The sequence below is a fragment of the Mesocricetus auratus genome, unplaced genomic scaffold (assembly GCF_017639785.1).
Source record: "Mesocricetus auratus isolate SY011 unplaced genomic scaffold, BCM_Maur_2.0 Super-Scaffold_100691, whole genome shotgun sequence".
NCBI lineage: Eukaryota > Metazoa > Chordata > Mammalia > Rodentia > Cricetidae > Mesocricetus > Mesocricetus auratus.
In genome coordinates this window covers 15,180,202-15,205,813 of record NW_024429267.1, presented here as the reverse complement: position 1 = coordinate 15,205,813, position 25,612 = coordinate 15,180,202, and the positions used below count along the sequence as shown (strand labels likewise).

Genomic DNA, 25,612 nt, shown 5'->3' with positions numbered 1-25,612 from the left:
ACAGTGCGCATGTGAAGATCGGAGGACAATTTGCTGGAATCAGTTTTTTCTCTCTACTGCATGGGTCCTAGGGATGGGATTCAAGCCATCAGACTTGGCAGCAAGTGCTCTTAGCACCCGTGCTGTCTCTCTGGCCCTTCAGCTTTCTCTAATGTTCTGTTCTCGGTTTTATTGAAGTGCAATTACTATGTATACCCCTATAATCCCAGCTCTTGGGATGCTGAGGAAGAAGGATTACCATGAGTATGGGTCTAGCCTGGTCTATCTATATCTTGAGCTTGAGACCAGCCTTAGCTACATAGCAAGATCCTATCTCACACAAACAGACAGATACACAGACACTCACTCACACACACATACACACACACACACACACACACACTTATATACAATAGCATATAACATGGTGCTTTGGTGCTCATCAACATTGTAAAATGATCATCATGCCAGGCCAATGATGTGTCTATCACCCATAAATATAGTTGTCACTGTCTCTTTTTTCTTTTTTATTCCTGTTATTGTGAAAATATGGCCTCCTAGCAAGTTTCAACTATGCAATCCAGTGTTGCCAGTCATACTGTGTACAGACTTCAGATTATTCACACTATAGAACAGAAACTTGATACCTTTGGCCAGCATCTCCCAGTTTTACCCAGTACTAGGCAATAGCATTCTTCTCTCTACTTCTATAACCTTAGCCATCTTAAATTCCACATACAGTTGTCTTTCTTTATGTTAGGCATAAAGGAGGTGCAGGACTTCTTCCAGATACCAAAATCCACACATACTCAAGTCCTTTACATAAAAGGGTACAAACACTGCAGCTGAAGCTCAGAAGTAGAGTGCTTGCCTAACATGTCCAAGGCTTGAGTCTGATTACCTGTAACACACACAGGGCACACACATACAGGAAGCGTGCATGCACATATACAGGGCATACACACACACACACAGAGAGAGAGAGAGAGAGAGAGAGAGAGAGAGAGAGAGAGAGAGAGAGAGAGAGAGAGAGAGAGAGAGAGAGAGAGACAGCAAGGGGGTGGAGAAAGAGAGAGGGTGGGAGGGGGAGTTGGATGGGAGATAGTATTTTCACAATCATCGCACATCCTCCCGTAGACTTTAAATCATGTCTGAATTACTTACAATGCCTACCACAACAGAAGTGCTGTGCAAATGGTTGTTCTGCTGTATTGCTTGAAGAATAATGGCAAGAAAATGACCTGTCTATGCTCAGCAAAAATGCAGTCACATTCTTTTCTTCAGTATTTTTGATCCTCAGTTAGTTGAATCCATGGATAATGAACCTCGGGTTTGGAACTGAGAGAATGCTGTATCTGTCTTTGTGTCTGGCTTGTTTTACCTAGTGTGTTTCCTAGGTACATTGTCAAACACAAAGCATCAAGAGAAAATCCTGCCAAAATCAGGTATTAAATCTTTTGCAAAGCTTTCATTTTCCTCTCTTAGTGGGAACCTTATTTGTTCACCTTGTTCACCTCTAAATTATTCAAGACAGTGCTTACTAGATATTTTCTGCTTTGGTTTTCCGGTGAGTTCACATGAGCATTGAATGAAAGGAAGTCCAGAGTCCAAACACATTTGGGAAATTGTGCTTTATTAAACAAGTCCTTCCCAATCTCTACAGTCACATGTGTACTGAACTGTCTGTAGGCTTTGGCTCCTGTTTGCTTCTAGTTAATCTGCAAATGATGATAGTCTTAAGCTGTTCTGTTACTGTTCAGGCAGATGCCCCACACTGCCCCAATGGCTTTCCCTGTCCCTGTTGCAACCCTCAAGTGAACAATTGTGTAAAATTTCTACAGTTGTAATCTGTTTCCTCCATAAAGCGATCATAGATGAGCTTCCATCCCCAGAGAATTCTGTTTGTCCTTCAGAACCAGACACTGGCCAGATGGTATGGGCCTCTCTGCTTGAATCTGCAAGGCTGTGTCTGGAGGATCTGCTCTGAGCCATCTTGCCCCATTGGTTGGCAAATGACCAGCTCAGAGCCTGTGTCATCCTAGTGAGTCACTTCCAATCCTTGAAGAGCGTCAGCAAGTGCTAAATATACAGGCATACCCTTGATCAAAGCATAGCAAGAGCCATTTGTCACATTTTTTTAGGATCTCCCTAACTCAGCAACCTGTGAGTTTTATGGTATTTTTAAAATTCCACTGTGAGGAATGTTATTTATTTGTTTTACCTTTCAGATTTGTTTGTTTGTTTGTTTGTTTTTGTTTTTAGCCATACAGGCCAGGCTGACCTCAAATTCTGTATCCAAGGATGACCTTGAACTTCTCATCCTCCTGCCTCTAGTTCCCCAATGCTGGGACAAAGGCATGTGTCACCGTATCTGGTTTATTCAGTGCTGGAGGGCCTTTTACACACTAGTCAGGCACTATACCAACTGAGCTGTTATCCCAGCCCCAGAAGCGATCTCTTTACTGTCTATTTTATTACTACAATATTTCAGATGAAATTAAAGTCCCACGGGAGAGTTAAAACGTGCTCATTTCTAAGAGCAGTTTTGTTTAGCTATAAACTTCCCTATATTCCCAATTGGGTCTTAGTTTTTGTGGGGTTTTTTTTCTAAGTTAAATGTTTGTGGGATTCATTGTAAGTGAAGGGGGAGATATTTCCATAATTATGCTTTACTTCATAAATAAAACCATTTTCTATTAGTTGTCTTTAAATTATTTTTGTTCCCATGGGGGCTGGAGAGATGGCTCAGGAATTAAGAGCATGGACCGCTTTCCCAGAGGACCCAAGTTCAATTTCCCACCCACACTGTGATCACAGTCCTCTGTAACTCCAGTTCCGGGGGGACTGTCACTCTCTTCTGGCCTCTGCAGGCACTGCATGCCCGTGATCCACAAACCGGTATGCAGGCAAAGCACCCATGCACACATAAAGTAATATAAATAAAATCTTGGAGTTATTTATTTTGTTCTTTTAACATAGAAAAAGAAGCAAAAGAGAAAGAAACCCTGATCACTATCATGAAGACACTGATTGATTTTGTGAAAATGATGGTTAAATATGGCACAATATCTCCAGAAGAAGGAGTTTCCTACCTTGGTAAGGATTCTTCTTTATTTTTACCATGGCCGTTTTTTTTGTTGTTGTTGTTGTTGTTTTGTTTTGTTTTGTTTTGTTCAAAGCAAATTAAGGATCTGGCAATAATCACCTCACCAATTTGATGATTTATGCTAGAGCAGCTCAGATCTCCAGGGAAACAGAATTGCTCAGCTTAGTGATGCATACAAATAAAATTAATTAGACATTTTCTACTTTTCATCTTAATAAATACAGCTTGAAGAAAAATCTTCCACATTTTTTATATTAAACCTTATTAGTGTTTTCAGATAATCTCCCGAGAGCAATTTTATTACATTTTAACTCATTAACTTTTTTTTAACTAGTGTTTAGAAGACTGGATTAAGTCTTGAGTTTCCCCTCTGAGTACTGTATGTAGCAAGCAGAAAGAGTACCAGCTGGGGAAGCAGGAGCCTTACTCTACTATGCTGGGGAGGTCCTGCTCTTTGCAAGGCTTTACTTCCTATACCCGTAAAAGGAAGAATGAAACAACTCTCAGGTCACACTCCATCACTGAGGGAAGTCAGGGCAGGAACCTGGAAACAGGAGCTGATGCAGAGGCCATGGAGGGGTGCAGCTTACTGCCTTGCTCTTTCTGGCTTATTCAGCCTGCTTTCTTACAGCACCCAGGACCATTTACCCAGGGGTGAGACCATTCACAGTGATCCAGACACTTCCATATCAATCATGAGTCAAGAAAACGCAGCCCTGGCTGGCCCGCAGGCCAGTTTCTTGGGGGCATTTTTGCAATTGAGGTCCCGTCCTCTTAAATGACTCTAGCTTGTGTCAAGTTGACATAAAACTATCCGGCACACACATGGTGCACATACGTGCCTTCAGACAAAATATCCATGCATATAAATAAATGTACCTTTTGAAAAGGTAGACTGTGGCTTCCCAGTTACACACTGCAAATATTCAATTGTTTGATACTTTTTAAGGGCTTTTGTTACCCTGAGTATGTTTCACCACCATGTGCTTTGGGCAAGGTGACCTTAGCCTCTTACTTTGCTGGGGCAAAGAGAAACAAATAGATGAAGAAATACCATTGATTAGCATGATCCGAAATTATTCAGCAGGAACCTGGGGTTTTTCTACATAGAAACAGTCTTACTGGTTTTATTTTGATTATAAAAGAGCTTATTTCATTTTAAAAGTCATTCAAGGCAAAGAGAGAGAAAGAAAGAAAGAAAGAAAGAAAGAAAGAAAGAAAGAAAGAAAGAAAGAAAGAAAGAAAGAAAGAAAGAAAGAGAGAGAGAGAGAAAGAAAGGAGAAAGAGAGAGAGATGTGACAGCGAGTTAAAATCACTCCCCGTGCCAATCCCCTCATGACATTTTAATTTAAAGTCTTCCAGACATCTGTGTAGGTATATATGTGTGCATACCTATGTTCTTTGTCATAAAAAGAAGTGTGTTCATGTTACAATTGGTACTGTTCAACCAATTCTATTCCTCTAACACAGTGGTTCTCAGCTGTCATAATTCTGTGACCCTTTACTACAATTAATTCCTCATGTTGTGGTGACCCCCCAACCATAAAATTATTTCTTTGTAATTTTTCTACTGTTGTAATGAATTGTAACGTAAACATATGTGTTTTCCGATGGTCTTAGGTGACCCCTGTAAAACGGTTGTTTGCACATCCATAGGCTGTCCTTATACATTGTACTATAAAAATATCTGATGTGCAGGATATGCAATATGTGACCCCAAGTGGGTTGAAGCCCACAGGTTGAGAACCACTGTTCTAACAGTAGAGTAGACATTGCTCAGAACAGTGTCAACTGTGTAACCGGGGAATTCTGTGCTTTTATTTCTCCTATGGAAGTAAATCAAAGATACTGCAATGGCTTATGTGTAAGCAGCTGTTCCTGCTGCTACCTGAAACCAAGTGTCCTACATGGTAACCACTAACCACTACTAAGTGACAAGTCATTAAAATTAAGTGCTTACTAGCTAAGCCAGTTGGCCAGGCATGGTGGCTCAAGCCTGTAGTCTCAGCACTAGGGAAGCTAGGGTTAGGAGAATTAAAAAGGAATTGGAAGCCAGCCTTGGCTGCAGGGAAAGTATAGGTTAGCCTAGGACAGAATGAGACTCTGCTTGAAAGGAAATTAAAAAAAAATGAATAAGACAGGAGTTGCGGCCCACACCTATGATCAGCACATATGGGAGGTTTAATGTCATTTCTCGGGAAATTAAATAAAGCATATTTCTTTTCCTCTTCTTTCTAGAAAACTTGGATGAAGCAATTGCTCTGCAGACCAAGAACAAGCTAGAAAACAATTCTACTGACAGCAAAAGCAAGCTTTATCCAGGTAGGATTGACTTGTGGTGGGTTTTGTTTTTCCTAGTTGTTAAAAGAATAGCTGGTTTTAGTGGTAAATGATGAGCTTCAATAAGCATTAATAGAGCATTACAGATTTCAAAACATTTTAAGATCTCAAATTCAACCATAAGAATAACCACATGAAACTTTGGCTACTTTATAGCCTGTCATGGCAGAGAATTCATATTGCCAAAAGCTTGGAAAAGGTCTTTTGTTGGGGTCTTTTAATTTGCTGGGCTGGGAATTGAACTCAGAGCCTCAGTGTGGAAGGCAAGCATTCTACCACAGAGCCACACCTCTAGGTCTGCACTAAAAAGTAATGTAGGTATGTAACAAAGAACCTTTAGAGGTGGCTGACTACGAAACTGAGTGAACCCTTGATTAAAAAGCCTCCATTCACATTGCTTTCTTACCACTTCTTGAGACCACCATCCCAGGCCATCTGTCATTCCCCACTGCCTCTCCCCTGCCCCACCAGATCACCCCACCCTCTGGGATGCTCTGTGCTCCTCCACAATGTGCCCCTTTTCTGTGTTTCTCTTCCGCCCATAGCCCTGCTCCGCCCAGCAAATGTCACAGCTGTGTGAAGAATCTTCCTCTCAGGAGGGTAGGAAGAACAAAAAGAGAAAAGATTTCAGGCTGTGTATTCTTATGCTTTAACCATTTCAACTTCCAGCTTCTTAGTCACTCAGTGGGTGACCCTGAGCACTCCTTCCCGGGGCCTCAGTTTCCTCTTCTGTGAAATGAAGGTGGAGGGTTGGATTAGGCAACCACTGAGATCCCTTTCAGTTCAAACACTGTAACATGACCTCAAACTGTATCTTTTCAATAAAGTATGTTCTTCATTAAGAATTAAGGAGGGTGAGCCGGGCGGTGGTGGCACACGACTTTAATCCCAGCACTCGGGAGGCAGAGGCAAGCGAATCTCTGTGAGTTCGAGACCAGCCTGGTCTACAAGAGCTAGTTCCAGGACAGCCTCGGAAACAATACAGAGAAACCCTGTTTCGGAAAACCAAATGAAATTTTAAAAAGTAATGAAAAAAAGAATTAAGGGGGGTAGGAAATAGTGTTATAACCGCAATGCGCTATCTGGTCACAGTGCCGTCAGAGAAGAGTCACGAAGAAACAGACAGCACCAAGCAAGAAGCCGCCAAGATGGAAAAGGAATATGGAACCCTGAAGGATTCGACAAAAGATGATAATTCCAACCTAGGAGGAAAGACAGATGGAGCCAAAGGTCTGGATCTCACAGCTCTGGGTTGGCAATGAAGCTGGGGAAGCAGAAGTTTTCAACACTCAAGTAAGGTGGTCCAAAATAAAGCCCCCGCCACAGCACAATCTGCACAGCTAAGATTCGCAGAGTGGGGCGATCCAGCATCAAGCCCACACAGTACAGTCAGCATAGTTAAGATTTAACATGTGGCACCTTTGCTTGAATAACAGTGTGTTGTAATGGTTATCAGTCTTTTGGGATGGCAAGTTGGGATTCATTCTTTAATGTGCTGTTGTGCTTGAGAAGGGATATTTGCAGTTGAGGGAATATTTATAGTCATTTATGTATTTTTTAATGTTCAGTTTAATAATCCTAATTTATTGAGCAATATTTATTTATTTAGATAAGAAAGTATTCATTAAGTTTACAATTCCACATTTTGATTCATAGCAATATTTATTGATTTAGACTTTGTTTAGTTGGTTTGGCTTAGTGTTTTGAGGCAGGGTAGTCCAGAATGATCTAGAAATTTCTATGTAACCCAGGCTGGCCTCAAACTCATAGCAAGTCCCCTGCCTCAGCCTCCAGTGTACTAGAATTATAGGCATGAGCAATATTTCTTTAAATTCTTTCATAGTTCTCTAAATAATCACAATACAACCTACTCAGCCAGGTGGCTCAAATGTATGAGTTTAAGAAGGCAAACTCCTTATTCAAGGAGTGATGCAGCATGGAATACCTTTAAGAACTTGATAATCACAAATTCAATGCATCAATTTTCCTTAAAAAAATAAATGTTATCTGCAACCTACAAAATTCACATATTCTTAGAATTTTACAAGCTTTTCCAGAAACCACCCTCCCTCCAGGAAAAAAAAAACTTGATGGCACTGTAAGTTCTAAATTGTTAAATCTCTTGGTTGGGACAGGATGTGGGTCCTGTGGTTTCCTCACTGTTTAAGTCCCTTTTATTACAAATTTCATAGGTCATAGGAAAATTATATCCCTATGTCTTAAAACACCTCGTCTGAAACATTGTGCCTTTATCAGAAGCTGGGCAGAGATGTTTCATCCTGCTTTACCTTTCTGTCCCTAGGAAATGTTGACCTCTGGTGTAATTGGAGTCCACTAGGTCTTACCAATGTCTTGTTAGTGGGTTCATCTGGGCATTTTATTCCTCAGGAAGAGAGGAGACTGGAAGTGTGTGGGTTTTCTCTCCTGGGGGAGAGGAATTGACACTCAGCTAAGTTGTCATCTGAGAACGTAACACTGGACTCTTTATATGAGTTTGTATAACTCTCCATGGGAATGAGTGGGTGGGCTTTGCTTTCTCCTTGCTGTGCTATGATATGATTATCTGCCCCTCCTGCTTATGCCATAGCTCTTTCACGTTGTTACATCTACTTATTGATTGATTGATTGCGTGTGTGCACATGCACGTGCATGTGTAATGAACGCCAACACTCATGCACACATACACACATCACAGCGCACACGCGCAAACACACACACACACACACACACACACACACACGGGTCGTCAGAGGACAGCTAGTTCTCTCCTCCCACCATGAAACTCAGGCTTGACAGAAGTAACTTTACCATCTCTGAGTTCTGAGCCATCTCACTGGCCCCATCTTTGCTAACATTTTTTTCAAATTTTTGAGACGTTGTATAACTATGTAGCCTTAGCTGACCTGGAGCTCACTGCATAGGCCAAGCTGTCCTCAAATTCACAAAGATGCACGGTGACTCAGCCTCTCCATTGCTGAGATTAAAGGCATGTGCCCCCATGCCTGACTATTACTGCTTTCTATTGTTTTCCCATCCTTGTCAATTAGTGATGATTTTATGGAAAATTTGGTACGGTGTGGCAGTAGGAACCCCTTATTATTCTACTGTAGTCTTTCTAACACCCCATCTTTATTTTTTGCTAACAAAATACTCTAGATCCACTCCATATTTTCTTTTCACGAAACAAGTTCGTTCAAGGAATCCAGTTTCCTCCCTCCCTCCCTGCTTTCCTTCTCTTATTCCTTCATGTGCAAAGGTCATATTCCCCCGGAGCACAGCAACCACAAAGTCAGTCCTTTAACCTGCTTAGGCAGCATGCTGAGTGCTGAGGTGACACCCTGTGTTGCTGTGCAAGCGTCCCCAGGCATGGTGCAACATATCTCTGCTTTTCTATTTTTAAAGAAAATGCTGTGGAAATGGAGCGTGAAGGAAGGGGTGAATGCTGACTATGTAAAATGTGTGCCTGTGTCTGTCACTGTTGCAGTTTCTCTCACTGTAACAAAACACCTGAGACTCATAAAGAGAAAGGTTGGCTTTTGGCTCACAGTTTGAGAGGATCCAGTTCCTCATCTGTTGGTCTGGCTGCTTTGGGCCTGTGGTAGGAGGGGAACTGGCAGAGCAAAATCATTATTTCATGGTTGGAGGAGAAGGTAGAGGCTGCAGTCCCAGAATCCTCATGGAGTGTGTGCACCCCTCACACCCTACCTCCCACCTGACCACTCCCCTTAAAATTTCCACAGCCAGCTGTGGTGCCTGAACCTGAACCCAGGGGGGACATCCCAGATCTGCTCTGCAACACGGCATTTGCAGACTGGTGCCGGTGAGAGATCTCACCCTTCCCGGGTTTTCCTTCTGATAGTAATGCAGAAGAGTGTAAAACTCCACCCGTCTAGTGTTACTCTGTATTCTCTCTCCTGAATCTTTAGGAAGGTGGTAGAGATTCAGGGTTAAAATTAGCTTCCTACTTCATGCAGCCCTTAACTACATTACTCTATGGTAAGAACAAACAAATTTAACATAGTTTAGAAAACACCAAACTAAACATGAGTTAAGGACAAACATTTCCAGATAAAAATGTAATTAATCCTGAAAATACCAAGCATTCACCTTTGTCTTACAGTTTCTCGTTTGCACTATTTTTCAATGGTTATTGGCTTCTGCTATAAAATCCATAGCGGAACACCCATTGGCTCTATGTAGAAAATAAATGCATGAGTGTAGTTAAAGGCAAGACTGATGGGTTTCTATTTCTTTTTCTTTTCTTCTCTTTCTTTTCTTCCCTCTTTCTTTCTTTAAATACAGAGTCTTTAACCCTTGTTGGCTTGGAACTCACTAAGAAGCCCAATCTGGCCTTGAATTTGTAACAGTCCTCTTGGCTCAGCCTTCTGAGTGTTGGGACAAAAGACCTGAGCCACCATCCCTGTCAGAGATAGTTCCCACCCTCTACATAGGCAAGCACATGCCGTGCACTTACACATACATCCCAGTGAGCAGCCATGTAACGTACATGCTTTCCTCGGAAGAGAAAGTTGGAGGAACTGAAGAGTAGAACACAGAATAAGGAATAGCCCAACGAACAGCATTTAAGAAATAATTACAAGCAGGACACAGTAGTAAGAATGTTTGCAGAGCATCTCTTTTGGTTTGGGAATAAGAGGTGATGGTCCCACGTAACCACAGTTAATACTTTTTAATAATGCCAAGCAGATGCTGGACCTGTGAGCAATAGACATAGGACTAATAGTAGCAACAACAATACCCTAGGCTTCTATCACTTCACTTTATAAAATGTATCTACATGTATTTTGCCCCATGAAGATCCAGTACAGGGTCTGGAGAGCTGAGTCTGTAGCTAAGAGCACTTGTGGCTCTCCCAGAGAACCTGAGTCAGACCCCCAGTACCCATGTTGGTGGTTCACCACCATCACTAAGCTCCAGAGAACCTGATGCCCTCTTCTGGCCTCTTTAGGCCGGAGCACACTATGGCGTACCTTCACATAGTCACACATAAACAAAAATCAAAATGCCAAATCAAATTTAATTTTACCACAAAAATATCATATTTTATTCATCAGTGAATGAAAAATAATTAATTTTCCTTTTGAATATATTTTAGACTATTTAAACTATTGCTTTCTACAGGGACTCGTTTATTTATTTATTTATTTTGACTTTTTAAGACAGGGTCTCAAATAGTCCAGATTGAATTTGAATTCACTATGTAGCTAAAACTGGCCTTGAACTCCTGATCCTCTTATCCCTACCTCCCCAATGACAAGAAGAGAGATTTGAGTCACCACGCCTGGCACAAATTAGCAGTATTTTTTACATGATGATTTTTGACTGGTAAATGTATTTGTATTAGTCAATAGTTATTTCTAAAATTTAGGAGTATGTCAATAATGAAAAATTTATTCTAATTCTAACCATATCCAGAAACTTGCTTAATTTTTCTCTAGAGACCAAAGTAATGTTGTTTAAAACGTTCCATTATCTAAGTGCTGCTCCTTCTGCCAGTTGGATGTTTACTTAACTCACTCTTGGTGTGTGAGTCACTGAAAATATTTTTTTAATTAATTGATTTATTCTTATGGGTCTTTGTGTGTGTGTGTGTGTGTGTGTGTGTGTGTGTGCGCGCGCACACGCAATGCCCATAGAGGTCAGAAGAGGGCATCCAATACCAGGAACTGAAGTTACATATGGTTGTGAATCACCATCTGGGTGCAGGCAATGGGACCTGAGTCCTCTGTTAGAGCAACCAGTGCTCTTAACCTCTGAGAAACCTTTCCAGCCCCTTGAAAATCTTTTGAAAACTCATTGAAGGAGTGTGATAAGAACTGTAGTACCACAGGCTCATTCCAGTGCCACCGTTTGCCATGTTGCTAACTAGATGATGGAATTAAGCTTGAAAAGATGGCCTCTGAGGTGACATTCACCTGAATATCTTCTCCTTTATGCCCCTTTTATAGAAGCCAGACAAGGCAGGCTATTTAATTCATACACTGACAGCTCATTCAGATCCTCTTTCTTAAACAACATACAAACAGACAATTACATGCCTCCATTCAACTCGGTTAGACACGGCCAAAAACAGAGTCTGGTCTTCTCCTCTGAGCCGGCAGTGCCACTGGGAACTCAGACAAACCCAGGAGGCTTGTATCAACCCGCATTGCTGAAGGACATCAAAGGAAGTGTCTCCTCTTACATAAAAGCTTGAATTGCCTTTCCAGAATCCATCCCCTAATTAACAAACCAGTAAAGCAACATTCAAGAAATGAATTGACTAACATAAGATCTGGAGGCCAGAGAACAGTAGAACTGGGTCTTAAACCCATGACCCCTGACTCCTAATCCAGGGCCCTCCAGTGCTTACAACAGGATCTTGTGTGCATTTAAAATACTGTCCTTGTGAAGAAATAATATTCTTCCTCCTGTCCCTTCTTCTTTTCTCTTCTTCTCTCTTTATTCCTCCTCCTCCTTTTTTTCTTTTTTTTTAAATTTATTTATTATGGATACAGCATCCTGCCTCCATGTATGGATGCATGACAGAAGAGGGCACCATATCTCATTATAGAGGTTGTGAGCCACAATGTGGGTGCTGGGAATTGAACTCAGGACCTCTGGAAGAGTAGCCAGTGCTCTTAACCTGTGAGCCATCTCTCCAGCGCCCCCCTTCTTTTCTCAAGATAACATCTCACCTAACCCTGGCTGGCCTCAGACTCCTTATGTAACTGAAGGTGACCTTGAACTCCTGAGTGCTGGGATTACAGTAATGTATCACCATTTCAAAGTATGTGGTGTTAGGAACCAAACCCAGACTTCATGCATCCTAGGCATGAACTCAACCAACTGACCTGCAGACCCTTCCTGTGTTCATGCCAATTGCTTTGATATTTGCAATTAAAAACTGTAGTCATGTAATATCGACATGGCTTTAAACATTACATGAAACAAGTCTTTATAAATACTTGTTTTTATCATTTTATTTCTTTATTTGATGGGGGAGCACACAGCATATCAGGCACATTGAGGTCAAAGAATGATTTTCAGGGGTCAGTCCTCTCCTTCCACCGCCTTGGATCGGAGGTTTGAACTCGGGTCATTAGACTTGACAGCAAGTGCACTTACTTACTGGCCCATTTTCTTTTGCAGGAAGTGGGGAGGGTCTTTTTGTTGTTGTTTGTGTCTTAAATGTTCTTGAATTTTTGATGTCTTTAGGGTCTGTGGTACTCAGTAAATTAACCATATGGATTTCTACACTTTTGTTCAGGGCAGGAAGAGGACAGGATAACATATCAGGGCCAACAAGGCCATGTGAAGAAGGGGTATTTCTCCCCTAACACTGAGGACCAGAACAGCCGGAGAAGCAGGCCTGTATACTGACTCTGGCTCTCTTCCATCCACTTCAGTATGTGTTTTAAGGCTCATGCCATATTACCTCAGCCATGAGCTATTTTTTTCCAAAGACTGCTGAAATAAATTGGAAAAAATAGGCCAGTGTTCCAAAGTGGACTCCCATGGGCTTTCAGAACACACTGCATAAATAAAAGATTTGCTTTACAGCTCAGGGAAGAGAAAATGTAAATAAAAGCCAGCTGCTCCTCTCCAGGAGCAGAGGACACCTGACTTCATCTCTGCTTTCAGCCATGCCCCAGGAAATGTGTGGAGGGCTCAGTACCAGTGACACTGGCTGCCAGACTTTGCCACACACTAGAATCACCTCAGGATTATTTATTCAGAGACTGATGCTTGACTCCTTACCCCTAGATATGTGTTAATGTCCAGGGTTTGTCCGTGGGCACAACCACTGAGGAGGCTGTGTGAACATGCCTGAGGAGCAGGGAGACTAAAGTACTGAGCTGTCATTTTATTGTCTGTCAGGTGAGAGCTGTCCAGTTACCACAGGGGAATAAAGACAGGCATGAGGGCTCAGAGCACCGACTGCTCTTCCTGAATACCCAGGTTCCATTCCCAGCGCCTACACGGCAGTTCAGAGCCATCATATAATTCCAATTTCCGTTAATCCCATGCCCTCTGCTGGCCTCCAGCAGCACCAGGCCCACAGTGCACTTACATACATGGAGAAAATACACTTATACACATAAAATAAAAAATAAGAAATCGGCCGGACGTTGGTGGTGCATGCTTTTAATCCCAGCACTCGGGAGGCAGAGGCAGGCGGATCTCTGTGAGTTTGAGGCCAGCCTGGTCTACAGAGCGAGTTCCAGGACAGTCTCTAAAACAATACAGAGAAACCCTGTCACAAAAAAACAAAAAAAAAGGGGGGGGGAAAAAAAGAAATCATTGAATGGGAGGGGAACAAAGATGATATACATAAAAATTAATAAATTTTTAAATGGGGAAGGCATGAAGGTAAAGAGACCCTCTGCCTCTAACGCTACCCCATCCTCTGCCCCTCTGTCTCTCTGCCCCTCTGTCCCTCTCCCTCTCTACTCCTCTGCCTCAAATGCTGGGATTAAAATTGTGAGCCTCCATCCCCTCCAGACCAGGATCTTTTGTACTCCAGGCTGGTTTTGAACTCAGTAGGTAGGTGAATATGACCTTGAACTCTAGATCCTCCTGCCTCTGCCTCCCCAGTACTAAGATTACAGGCATGGATTACCAAGCCTTGTTCGTGTGTTGGTGGGGATAGAACCTGGGGCTTTTTGTACATGCTAGGCAAACACTCTGAACTGAACTACATTCCATTCTCAGGCACTCAAAAGATTTTTAACCTGCCTAATTTAGCATTTTTAATGTAGTATTTAAATAGTAACTAAGCATTGATTTTCTTTTTCCCACATAAGATTTCCACATTGCAATATGACATCAAAGAATGCTTTAAATTATTTTTTAAATTATTTAAAGAAAAATATATTAAGATACTCAAAAGTTTCAGAAGTCCTAGTTATCTAATATGCTAATGATAAATTGTTATCTATTTATTAAAATAAATCATATAAAGATCCATAACTTGATTTGAGCTCTTTATAAGAAAAATTAAGTTGGAAGTAGCCTAAATTGCACTAAGATTTCTTTCTTCATTCAAAAAGCCTCATGTAAGTAAATTGTTTTGAAATAGACATCACTATATTACTACATTCAGAAAGAGACATGGTGGCTCACACCATAATCCCAATACATGGAAGACAGAGGCAGGAGGATAGCCACAAGTTGAAGACCAACCTGGTCTATGTAGAAAGTTCCAGGCCAATCAGGAATCATGGAGAGACCTAGCCTCAAATAAATTAATAAGCAAATTTACCAAATCTTGTTGGTCAACTCCCCAACAAGCAACAGTGACAATGTCCATGTAGATTATACTGGATAATTAACACTAGCCAGGGACATTGCTTTGTACATGTTCTGACCCCCAAAGCTGCTCCTGCATAGGTGAAGACAGTGAATAGGGCTGAAAGTTGTGGCAAATCTCTTTTATTGTCCACTTATCCCTTTTCCATAGAAGTTTCTCAGCACTTCATTGGGAACCTGATAGCATGAGGTCATCCTAATGAAGTCTGCATGGGCTTCTGGCCAGGAAGAAAGCTGTTCAGAGAGCCCTCTTAAATGTAGCTGTGGAATCTAGAACTCTGGCAGATCTCGAGGCAGTGATGGGCTGCACATGGGCTGTCATCAGATTCCCCAAGTTCAGTCCTGGCTCTACAGCTAACTAGCCGTAATTATGTATGATGTTGCTTTACTCTCTCTGTGCCCAGCTTCATCTATGAAATAAGCGATGATAATAGGGCTGCCTCAAAAAGTTGTTGAGGGAGAAGAGCAGATGAGAATGCATTTTGGAGCAGAAAGAACAGCCTGTGGCACATGGTAAGCACATGGCGCAGCTAGATAAGAAGACGGAGCTCTATGCAGGCATCAGGGCTCCAAGTGGCCGCAGATTGATGTCATTGCCACACTGCAGTTGGGCAGCCAGCACTTCTACAGAGGCGCTGAACTCTCAGAGTCTCTACTGTTAGATGAAAGAGAGAAAGGGACTCTACCTGGTGTCTTGCTACAGGCACTTCGAACATGGAGAATTCATCTGGTGAAAGATGATAGATTTCCTCAGTGTAGGGCGAGCTATATCACTGTCTGTGTCTGAAGGTGGGATCTGTACTTTCAGATGATGTTCATATGAGAGACCAAGAAACTCACAGCCCAAATTCCAGTGCTAGCATTTCTTGGCCTTAGCCAAAACATTCAGCTTCCCTGCGCTTCAGATTCCTCATTCTTAATATAACAACACCTACTCCCAGACTAGTGCGGGTGCTCAGTTAGACTGGAAAACACAGCCAAGAGTTGTATATATAGTTTTATATTCAGCATATCGGTATATCTGAAGGAGTTTTATCAGAGTTGGTTCAGAAGTTCATCACCCTGAAATAACCAAATGCCTGGTCCTACTTTTCATGAGTGTTGACTTAGACCCTCTCAAAACTGGGCTTAGAGTTGTGAGAGACTTACTATAGCCAGAGATTTTGGACCCTCAACAGATGGAGGTGGCAGACATCTGTCATTCTAACTCATCCTTTGACTTCAGACTGTTCCTGGGAAGAGCCATCCCTAGCCTGAAACCATCCAATCTAAGAATCATGGAGATCCATCTGTCTGGTTAATGGAGTCAAAACATCTAAGCAGAGGCTGGAGAGGTGGCCCAGCAGTTAAATGCACATAGTGCTCTCACAGAGAACCTGAGTTCAGTTCCTAGCACCCACATCAGATGGCTCAGAACTGTCTGTAAGTCCAGCCTCGAGGAATCTGATGCCCTCTTCTGGACTTCATGGACACCTACATGAATTCACACATGCACATACCAACTCACAGACACACACAAATGCACACAATTAAAAATAAGATAGATCTTTTTTACCGGGCATCGGTGGCTCACACCTTTAATCCCAGCACTATGGAGGCAGAGGCAGGTGGATCTCTGTGAGTTCAAGACCAGTCTGGTCTACAGAGTGAGTTCCAGGACAACCTCCAAAACAATACAGAGAAACCCTGTCTTCAATAAATAAATAAATAAATAAATAAGATAGATCTTTTCTTCAACAAGCCTAAGCAGACATTGAACTAAATCTGTGTGTGGTGTAACTAACCATCCTGGATACTCACCAACATGGTCTGTGTCTGGAGTCTTACCTACAAGTGTTGTCTTTGAAAACTCCCTACACACCAAACGGTAGTGGCACATGCCTTTGATCCCAGCACTCAGGAGTCAGAGGCAGGTGGATGTCTGTGATTTCAAGGCCAACTTGGTCTACAGAGTGAGTTCAAGGACAGCCAAGGCTGTTTCACAGAGAAACCCTGTCTCAAAATAAAAAGAAAAGAAAAAAGAAAGAATGAAAACTTTCTACACGCGTGCATACATGTATAGAAACATGAACACTACTCAGGCGTTAATCCACCTACCAGTTGCTCTACGAGTTCAGTATTTATGGTTTTGAACATTGCTGTTGCCTTGAAGAAGTACGGTAGGTTTTATGTTTGATCTGACTCTCCTTCCTTTTTCAGGGAAAACAGAAGCCTATTTGGAAGCCATTAGGAAAAACATCGAATGGTTGAAGAAACACAACAAGAAAGGAAACAAAGAAGGTAGGGCCTTGCTGTGGTTATACATCACAAACTTCACCCAGTTCCCCCAGGGTTCTTTTTATACTAAATCCATAAAGTCGAATTGACTGAGTTAAAGCCTCCTCTCAAACTCAGACTCTCAAATGTCGAGGGGGATACACACCCCCACACTTCTCTTTTAGTTTAAGTTATCAAAGAGAAGAATGGTTTCGTTTGCTTGTTTGTTTTGCTTTTGAGACAAGGTCTCACTGTATATAGCCTTGGCTAGCCTGTAACTTCCTATGTAGACCAGGCTGGCCTCAAACTCAGTTTCACCTGCCTCTGCATCCCTAGTTCTAAGATTAAAAGTCTGGAACACCACACAACACCAAGCCCAAGCCATTGATTTTATTATGGCATTTTCATAATACTTTTGTATGTGTGCCCTTGCCCTTATTCACAAGTGCACGCACGTGCACCCAAGCACACACATATGCGCGCACACACGCGCGCACACACACACACACACACACACACACACCTCACACGAGAAATGCACAAGAGTTAAAATCAAGAATCTGCATGTAAAAGAAGAGCATGCTACGTACCTTTCTGGTCTGATTTAACATAGTTAACATAGTTATCTCCAGTTCCATTCACTTCCCTGCAGTTCTCATAATTTCATTTTTCTTTACAGCTGAACCCAATGCCATCATGTGTAAGAACCACGTTTCTTTATCCGCTCATCTGTGGATGAGCATCTAGACCGATTATACTTTTTAGTTGCCATGGCTGGTGCAGCAATAAGCATAATGTACACATAACCCTGCAGCAGGACGTAGGACCATCACATGGCCCACCTGTACCACTCAGGTTTACATTCAAAGGACTTCACTTGCGGGTTTTTTTTGAGAAAGAACTGTGTTGGTTTCCGTAGTGATGCAGCAGCTCGTGTTTCCATAACGATGTATAAGGACCACTTCCCTGACATCCTCAGCATTTGTTGTTTTCCTTGTTAGCCACTCTGACTGGTGAAATAGCTAAGAATGTGGAACAAATAGTCAAGTATTCATTGGCCTTTTGTGCTTCTCTTTTTAAGAACTGCCTGGTTGGATCTCTGTGAGTTCGAGGCCTGTCTGGTCTAAGTAGTGAGTTCTAGGATAGCCAGAGCTAAATAGTAAAACACTCAAAAAAAAAAGAGAAAAGAAAAGAAAAGAAAAAAAGAAACTGCCAGAACACACCTTTAATCCCCAGCACTCAGAAGGCAGAGGCAGGCAGGTATCTATGAGTTTGAGGCCAGCCTAATCTGCAGAGCAAGTTCCAGGACAGCCTCCAAAGCAATACAGAGGACAGCCTCCAAAATAATACAGAGAAACCCTGTCTAAAAAAACCTGCCTGTTTAGTCCATTTGCCCATTTACTGATTGCATGGTTTTGATTTGTATAGGGGCATTACACATGTGTACGTGTGTATATGCGGGAGGCCAGAGGTTGTATCAAGTGTCTTCCTCAATTGCTTTTCACGTTATTTTTTATTACATTTGGGGAGGGGATACAAGCATGCCTGGCATGCCTCTAGAGGTCAGAGGACAACTTGCGGGAGTTAGTTCTTCCCTTCCACCATGTAGTCCTGGGATCAAACTCAAGTCGCCAAGCTTGTCAGAGCACCTGCTAAGCTGTCTCCCTGGCTCTCACTGGACCTGAAGCTAGCCCTTGGCAAGATTGGCTGGCCAGTGAGCTTCAAGAATCTGCCTATCTTAGGCAGATATGATGGTGTGCACCTTCAATGTCAAGATTTGGGAGGCAGAAACAGGTGGATCTCCATAAGCTTGAGGACAGCGTGGTCAGTCAGAGCCACATAGTGAGACCCTGTCTCAAAAAAAAAATTTCTTCCCATCTCTACCCCCCAGCACTGGGATTATAGATATGCTCCACCACACCCGGCTTTTCACCCTAGTGCTGGAGCTCTAAACTCAGGTCCTCATGCTTACATGGCAAGTATTTTACCAACTGAGTCACCTCCCCAGCTGCCATGGTTTAGATTTTTGATGTTTAGCTTTTGTAGCTCTTTATATAGTCTAGATACTAACTTCCTGTCTGATGTATAATTGACAAAGATTTCCTCCGTTTTGTTTCTTCACGGATTACTTCATATGAGCTTTTTGATTCCATGTGATCCCACTCGTCATGTCGTACAGGTATTTCCGGTAGCACTGGGATCCTTCCAGAAAGTTCTTGCATATGTCTGTATCTGGAAATGCCTGTGCTGTTTTTCTCTAGCAGTTTCAATGCTTTGGGTCTTGTATTAAGATCTTTGATCTGGGAATAGAGAAATGATCCAGTAATTAAGAGTACTTGCCGCTCTTGCAGAGGACCCAGGTTCAATTCCCAGCACCCCAATGCCTGCTCCCAACTATCTATAACTCCATTCCAGAGGATCTAGTGACCTCCAGTGGCACAGACCTACATGCAGGCAAAATGGCCACACACATAAAATAGTTATAGTAAAAGATTTTTTAGAAGAATATCTTTGATCATTTTGAATAGATTTTTGTGCAAGATTACTAGTGTACATAAAATTTCATTCTTCTGGGGAAATCCAGTTTTTTCACCACTATTTGTTGAAGAGGTTATTTTTTCCCCAATGTATGTTTTGGATGCCTTTGTCATTAGGTGGGATTTATATCTGGCCCTCTATTCTATTCTATTCCATTTGTCTACATCTCTCTTTTCGTACTGGCACCACGATGTGTTTGTTAGTATGGCTCCGCATAATTTGAAGTCAGGTGTTACACTTCTGGCATCGATCTTTCTGCTTGTTATTCAGGGTCTTTTGAGTTTCCCCATGAGGTTTAAGATTTTTCTCTAGTTCTGTGAAGAAAGCCATTGGAATCTGATGGGGATTACATTGACTCGATATACACACCACTTTGGGTAATATAGTCATTTCACAATAGTAATTATCCCAGGCAGTGAGCACAGGACATCTTTCCACCTTCTGATTTCTTTCGATTTCTTGGTTAGGTAAAGTTTCTGTGGCTAGCCTGAAGCCATGTAAATAGACCAGGCTACCCTTGAACTTGCAGAGATCTGCTTGCTCTGCCTTTGCTGTGTTGACATTAAAGATGTGCACCCCCCCCCATGCTCACTTGGTGGCTTTTTGTTTCATTGGTCTTTTGAAGCTGTTATGATTTGGGATACTTTTCTAATTTCTTTCTCAGTAACATTGTTATTATTTTGTAGAAAGTTTACTGCTTTCTGCACGTTGATCTTGTACCCTGCTACCTACTTTGCTGAAGCATCTATCATATCTGAGAGTGACGTTGGAGTCTTTAAGGTCTTTTGGATGTAGGATCATGTCTTCTGAAATAGGGATAATTTCAGTCCTGTCTTTTCTGTTTTCATTGCTTTTCTTTCTTTATCCTGATTTATTGACTTTAGACACTATATTGAATAAAAGTGAACCAGGTGGTGGTGGCATATGCCTTTAATCCCAGCACTCAGAAGGCAGAGTTCAAGGCCAGCCTGGTCTACAGAGCAAGTTCCAGGACAGGCTCCAAAGTTACACAGAGAAATCCTGTCTCAAACAACCAAAAAAAAAAAAAAAAGAATAAAAGTGGATAGGGTATTCACTCTATCTCACTATAGATAGTACACGAAATGTTTTCAGGTTTTCTTTTCTCTATTTAGTATAAGGCTGATTATAGGTTTGGTATGTATATTTTTATTGTGTTGAGATATGAAACCTCACTTCTTTTTTAAATCAGTTTTTCAAAGCATTTTATTTTATTTTATTATGAAAAATGTCAAGTAAAGACAAAGTTAATATAATATCCCCATGTTTCCAGCACCCATCTTGACTAGGGATCAGATTTTGACATTTTGCCTATCCTGTCTTACCTACCCAAGCTTTCTTCAAGATTTATTATTATCAGTGTTATTTGTTTTCATTTGGTTGTTTTGAGATAGGGTCTCACTCTATACACCAGGATGTTACCAAAATCACAGCAATCCTCCTGCCTCAGCCTCCTCAGTGCTGGAATGACAGTTGTGAAACACTTCCCCTGGCTCTTAGAGTATTTTAAATGGGTATTTTCTGAGCACATACCGGGTATATTCTGCGGTCATAATGGCAGTCCCCACTTATGTAAAGCAAACATAAGAACTAGACTCTGTTCAGAGTTCCAGAGATGCATATGACAAGAAGATGCAGCAACTACACACACACACACACACACACACACACACACACACACACACACACACACAGAGGCAGCTTACTCTATTATCGAGTCCTGGTTGGACCTACTCAATATTGTCCTTCTCAGGCACAGGAGCACTGGGGAGCCAAGAGAATAGGGTGGGTCATCTTGGCAACACAGATAGTTGGGGGAAGGGCTACAGAGAGGAAGACTCTCCTGAAGAGGGAGAAGTGATAAGTACAATTAATAAGTGGGCAAGGAGACTATTGTGTTCCAGTAACTGCAGCTGTATTTCCCCCAGGAACCTGCGTGTCTGTGGAGAGGGGAAGCAGTCAGGTGTAGGAAGCCAGGGCTTATACGTTCCACAGTGCAGGACAGTTCTAGCCACAGGAACCTAAATTAGAAGCTAATTTGTTTTTAAGAGAAAAGCATCCAGCAGTCGTGTGGTTACAGATTGAAAATAAGTCCCTGGAGAGCAAGAAGAGGCCAAGACCTGGAGCAGAAACTCGAGGCATGGAAAGATGAGGCAGAAACATAGGCAAGCAGAGGAAATGAAGAGGGAAGAGAAACTCGTGGGCTGTGAGGAGAGTGTGCAGTCCAGAGTGATCCCAGGTGCGGCCAGTGCAGCTGCAGAGCAATGCCTCTCAACTTTGGAATCATCGAGACCACAGATCTCCCAAGTATCTGTGTGCCACTCAGAATATGAGAAGTGTGCTATTAGGGGACTTTGCCATTGTGCAACATCACAGACGGAACAAACACAAACCTAGTACAGATCCGTCACTCCCTGTGGCCCCTCGATGCAGTCAGGTCATGCACTGCGTCTAGTATGGGAGCTCACAACCTGTCATCCCAGCACTTTATAATCTGAGGCAGGGGGATCACCATGAGTTCAAGGGAAGGTTAGGCTACATAGCGAGTTTAAGACCAGTCCTGGCTACCAATCCTGTGTGACCCTATCTCAAAACAAACAACAGCAACAAAATAGCTGGGGATATAGCTTAGTGCTAGCTTCTGGCACATAGAAGGCCCTGGATTTAGTCACTGGTACCACAAAATGGATAAATACGTAAATAAACAAATAAAGGAGTGGGCCAAAGGCAGTGCCCATTTGAAAGAAAGGCAGACAGAAAGTAAGAGGCCAGCTAACATCAACCTCAGGCCCCCACATGCATACACATACGCACACTCACACAGGTGTTTACAAATATGCATATACGTATGGACACATACCAAGCAATTTACACAAACAGTATCTCATCCACTCCGTCGTTGTTTTAAAATGCATCATTTTCTGATCACCAAAGCCATCAAGGACTTCAGAAACTCAAAAAGTAAAATGTTCCTCTTAGTATCAAAGTAACCCATCATGTACCAAACTGCACTGGAAAGCAGGTGCAATTGCAGACACGCCAATCGGGAGTGTTTACCGTACTTCTGATTCACGTTCGCATCTGACTTCTGGCCATAGCCAGCACTGTGTTGTTCCCACCCCACCCCATTCCAGAGTGGACCCCCGCCCCATTCCAGAGTGGACCCCCACCCCATTCCAGAGCGGACTCCACCCTGCCCCAGGGTAGCTTCAAACTCTGGGTTTGAAGAGGGAAGGGACTGTGAGAAAACTTCACAGAGAGGGTGTTGTCTCTCCTGCTTTCTTTTGCTGCCAAGAAGTAAGGACGCCACTTGCTAATGAGTTCTACTTGTCGTGCATGGGATGACTCTCAATGCCTAGGTAGGTCTGGGTGTTAGGGTCATGCCATGACTGAAGCTGTGTAGACAGAACAACTTACTATGAGTTCTGACCTACAGTCTCCCTGCTGTTTCCCCGTCTGTCGGGAGCCCGGATGACCTGAATCTCATTGTAAAATGCAAGAAAGGAAAAATCTATGTGGAGGGGTTATGAGGATGATGACAAAATCTTATATAACTTTGTACTGTTTACTTTCTGTTGCTGTGTCAAAATACCGTGAGCAAATGCAGCTAAGAGAAGAAGGGGTTGATTTGAGCTTACAGCATCAGAGAAAGAGTCCACGTGGCAAGAGATGCATGGCTGCAGACAGCCAAAGCAGGAAACTGGCTAATCACATTTTATCAGTTCACAGACAGCAGAGAATGAATAAGAGCCACACATAGGACAAGGCTATAAACACCCAAAGCCTGCCTGCTGTGTGACATACTCCCTCAGAGCAAGGCAACATCTCCTAAGAGCTGGATAATCTAAGCACCACCAACTGGGAACCAAGTGTTGAGCATGAGCTTCCAGTGGACATTTGTTGTCCAAACCACAAGCCTCTTGGATTTTGTTTTTCAAAATAGGGTCTCAGGTAGCCAAGGCTGGCCTTGAACTAGCTAGATAGAAGATGACCTTGAACTTATGATCCTCCTGCCTCTACCTTCCAGATGCAGAGATATATAAAACCCTTTAAAAAAAAAAAGAAAGGATATGCTTTTTAAAAAGTAAATTGCAGCCCCGCATTGGTGGTGCACACCTTTAATCCCAGCCCTCGGGAGGCAGAAACAGGTGGATCTCTGTGAGTTCGAGGCCAGCCTGGTCTAACAGTGTGAGTTCAAGGACAGACTCCAAAGCAATACAGAGAAACCCCCCTGTCTTGAAAAAAATTGCAAACTGGGCATAGTGTCACTCACATGCATGTAATTTAAGATTCAAAAGGCAAGAGAATTACTTCAAGTTCAAATTTCTGGTCTAAACCAGTATGAACTATAGAGTAAAACCCTGTTTCAAACAAAGAAACAAAAATTAGTACTTGAAGACCAAGGAGCTGTGGGAAGGGTGTAGGGATCTCTAGAAAGATGACATGGTGTTCCTTGGGGTCCTCTTTATTTTAGGTGCATGGTTTGATGGTTTGCCTAGATTTTTAAGGATAGACATGGGAAACATTGACATTTCGCTCCATGTACACAATTCAAGCAGCCATAACATAATCACAAAAATCCTTAACTTGGAAAAACAAGGCAAAACAAAAAAGCAAACAGAACATCTATGTGTTAACATACCAATAAGGGTACAAGCTGGGATCATAAGCTCAAGAGGTTGGAAGAGCTTTTAAGCATAATTTTGCTACACATGTGAAAGAAGGAGGTTTGGGGCCATTCCTGATTCATCAGCAGCACCTTCTGGGAGTTGTTTAAAATACAAAGCCTGGGTCATCACCCCAGACCTGAGTGTGAATCTGCGACACCCCAAGAGCCCCGGGCACTGCACACACATTAAAAAGTGCAAAGCCCTGGTCTAGAAACCATTTTTCTTGTTGGTCAAGTAGACTAGTATATTCCCGTGGGTGGTAGAAAAGAAATAATATGGTATCCAAAAACACTTTAAGCAGCACAGGATGGCCCAAATCCAGAACCTCATGTCTTCCATTGTAACAGTCAAGGCTAGAAATTCACTTAGTACACAAAATGTCTCTTGATGATAAACACTGTGATGGGTTTTCTTTCTTGCTGATCTTCGCTCACAGTACTCTAATAATGTCTTCTAGATTATGACCTTTCAAAGATGAGGGACTTTATCAACCAGCAAGCTGATGCATATGTGGAGAAAGGCATCCTCGACAAGGAAGAAGCCAAGGCTATCAAGCGCATCTACAGCAGCCTGTGAAAACTGCAGGCAGCCTGAGCCGCTCAACTGTTCCAGCAAAAACAGCATAGCTTAAAAACTAATTCGGCAGTTAAAGATTTACCGGCCCAGGAGTATTAGAATGTGCTGAATTTATAGTAGTTAACCCCTTAGAAATGGGTAAAATAGAGCTCTCTTGCCATAAATACGTTATGAAAAGTAAAGTGTATGTCAGCTGAGGTTTTTGTATATAGAATCTGTATTTCCTCTTGGATTACACTTTATCATCAGAGATGTGCTGCTCTGGAAAAGCCTCTAACGGGTTGAACATAAATTTGAACCTTCCTCCACTGTCTTAAGCTTCCTGAAGATCTGAGAAGCCCTGTTTGAAGGCATGCTGGGTACCTAGTGCCTCGATTGTTTGCTACATGATGTTCCCACTAGCAGCTCTCTGTTGGGCAGTGAAATAAACCCACATTTCTTCACAGCCTTGACGCTCTGAGAAACAGCAGCTTCTTTTTTAAAAAGGTTTTAACTGAGATACAATCATATCATTTTTCATCCCTCCCTTTCCTCCCTCCAGCCCAGTGGTTCTCAGTCTCCCTAATACTTCGACCCTTTAATACAGTTCCTCATGTTGTGGTGATCCCCAACCATAAATCATTTTCCATACTATTTCATAACTGCAATTTCACTACTGTTATAATTAATAATGTAACTATCTGTTTTCTACTGGTCTTTGGTGAGCCCTATGAAAGGGTCATTTGACCCCCAAAAAGGTCAACATCCATAGACTGAGAATGACTGCTCTAGCCCCTCCCAGCCCCTTCTGTGTTCCCCATACACAAACAACAAAAAC

The 25,612-nt window shown here is 42.3% G+C and overlaps 1 protein-coding gene across 2 annotated transcripts in view; it reads left to right on the top strand.

Moving 5' to 3' along the window:
* Scg3 (secretogranin III) overlaps window positions 1–25,240 on the top strand; it is a 39,727-nt gene extending 14,487 nt beyond the window's left edge. Inside the window, exons 8-13 of one of the 2 annotated variants that reach the window (XM_040739751.1) lie at window positions 1,377–1,424; window positions 2,959–3,075; window positions 5,324–5,407; window positions 6,518–6,655; window positions 16,937–17,017; window positions 24,677–25,240. In XM_040739751.1, the coding sequence (XP_040595685.1) occupies window positions 1,377–1,424; window positions 2,959–3,075; window positions 5,324–5,407; window positions 6,518–6,655; window positions 16,937–17,017; window positions 24,677–24,795 (587 nt within the window). In that variant the 3' untranslated portion in view covers window positions 24,796–25,240. The remainder of the gene's footprint in view (window positions 1–1,376; window positions 1,425–2,958; window positions 3,076–5,323; window positions 5,408–6,517; window positions 6,656–16,936; window positions 17,018–24,676) is intronic. The other variant, XM_005073722.4, reaches the window with a different exon arrangement.
* Window positions 25,241–25,612: the final 372 nt, after the last annotated feature.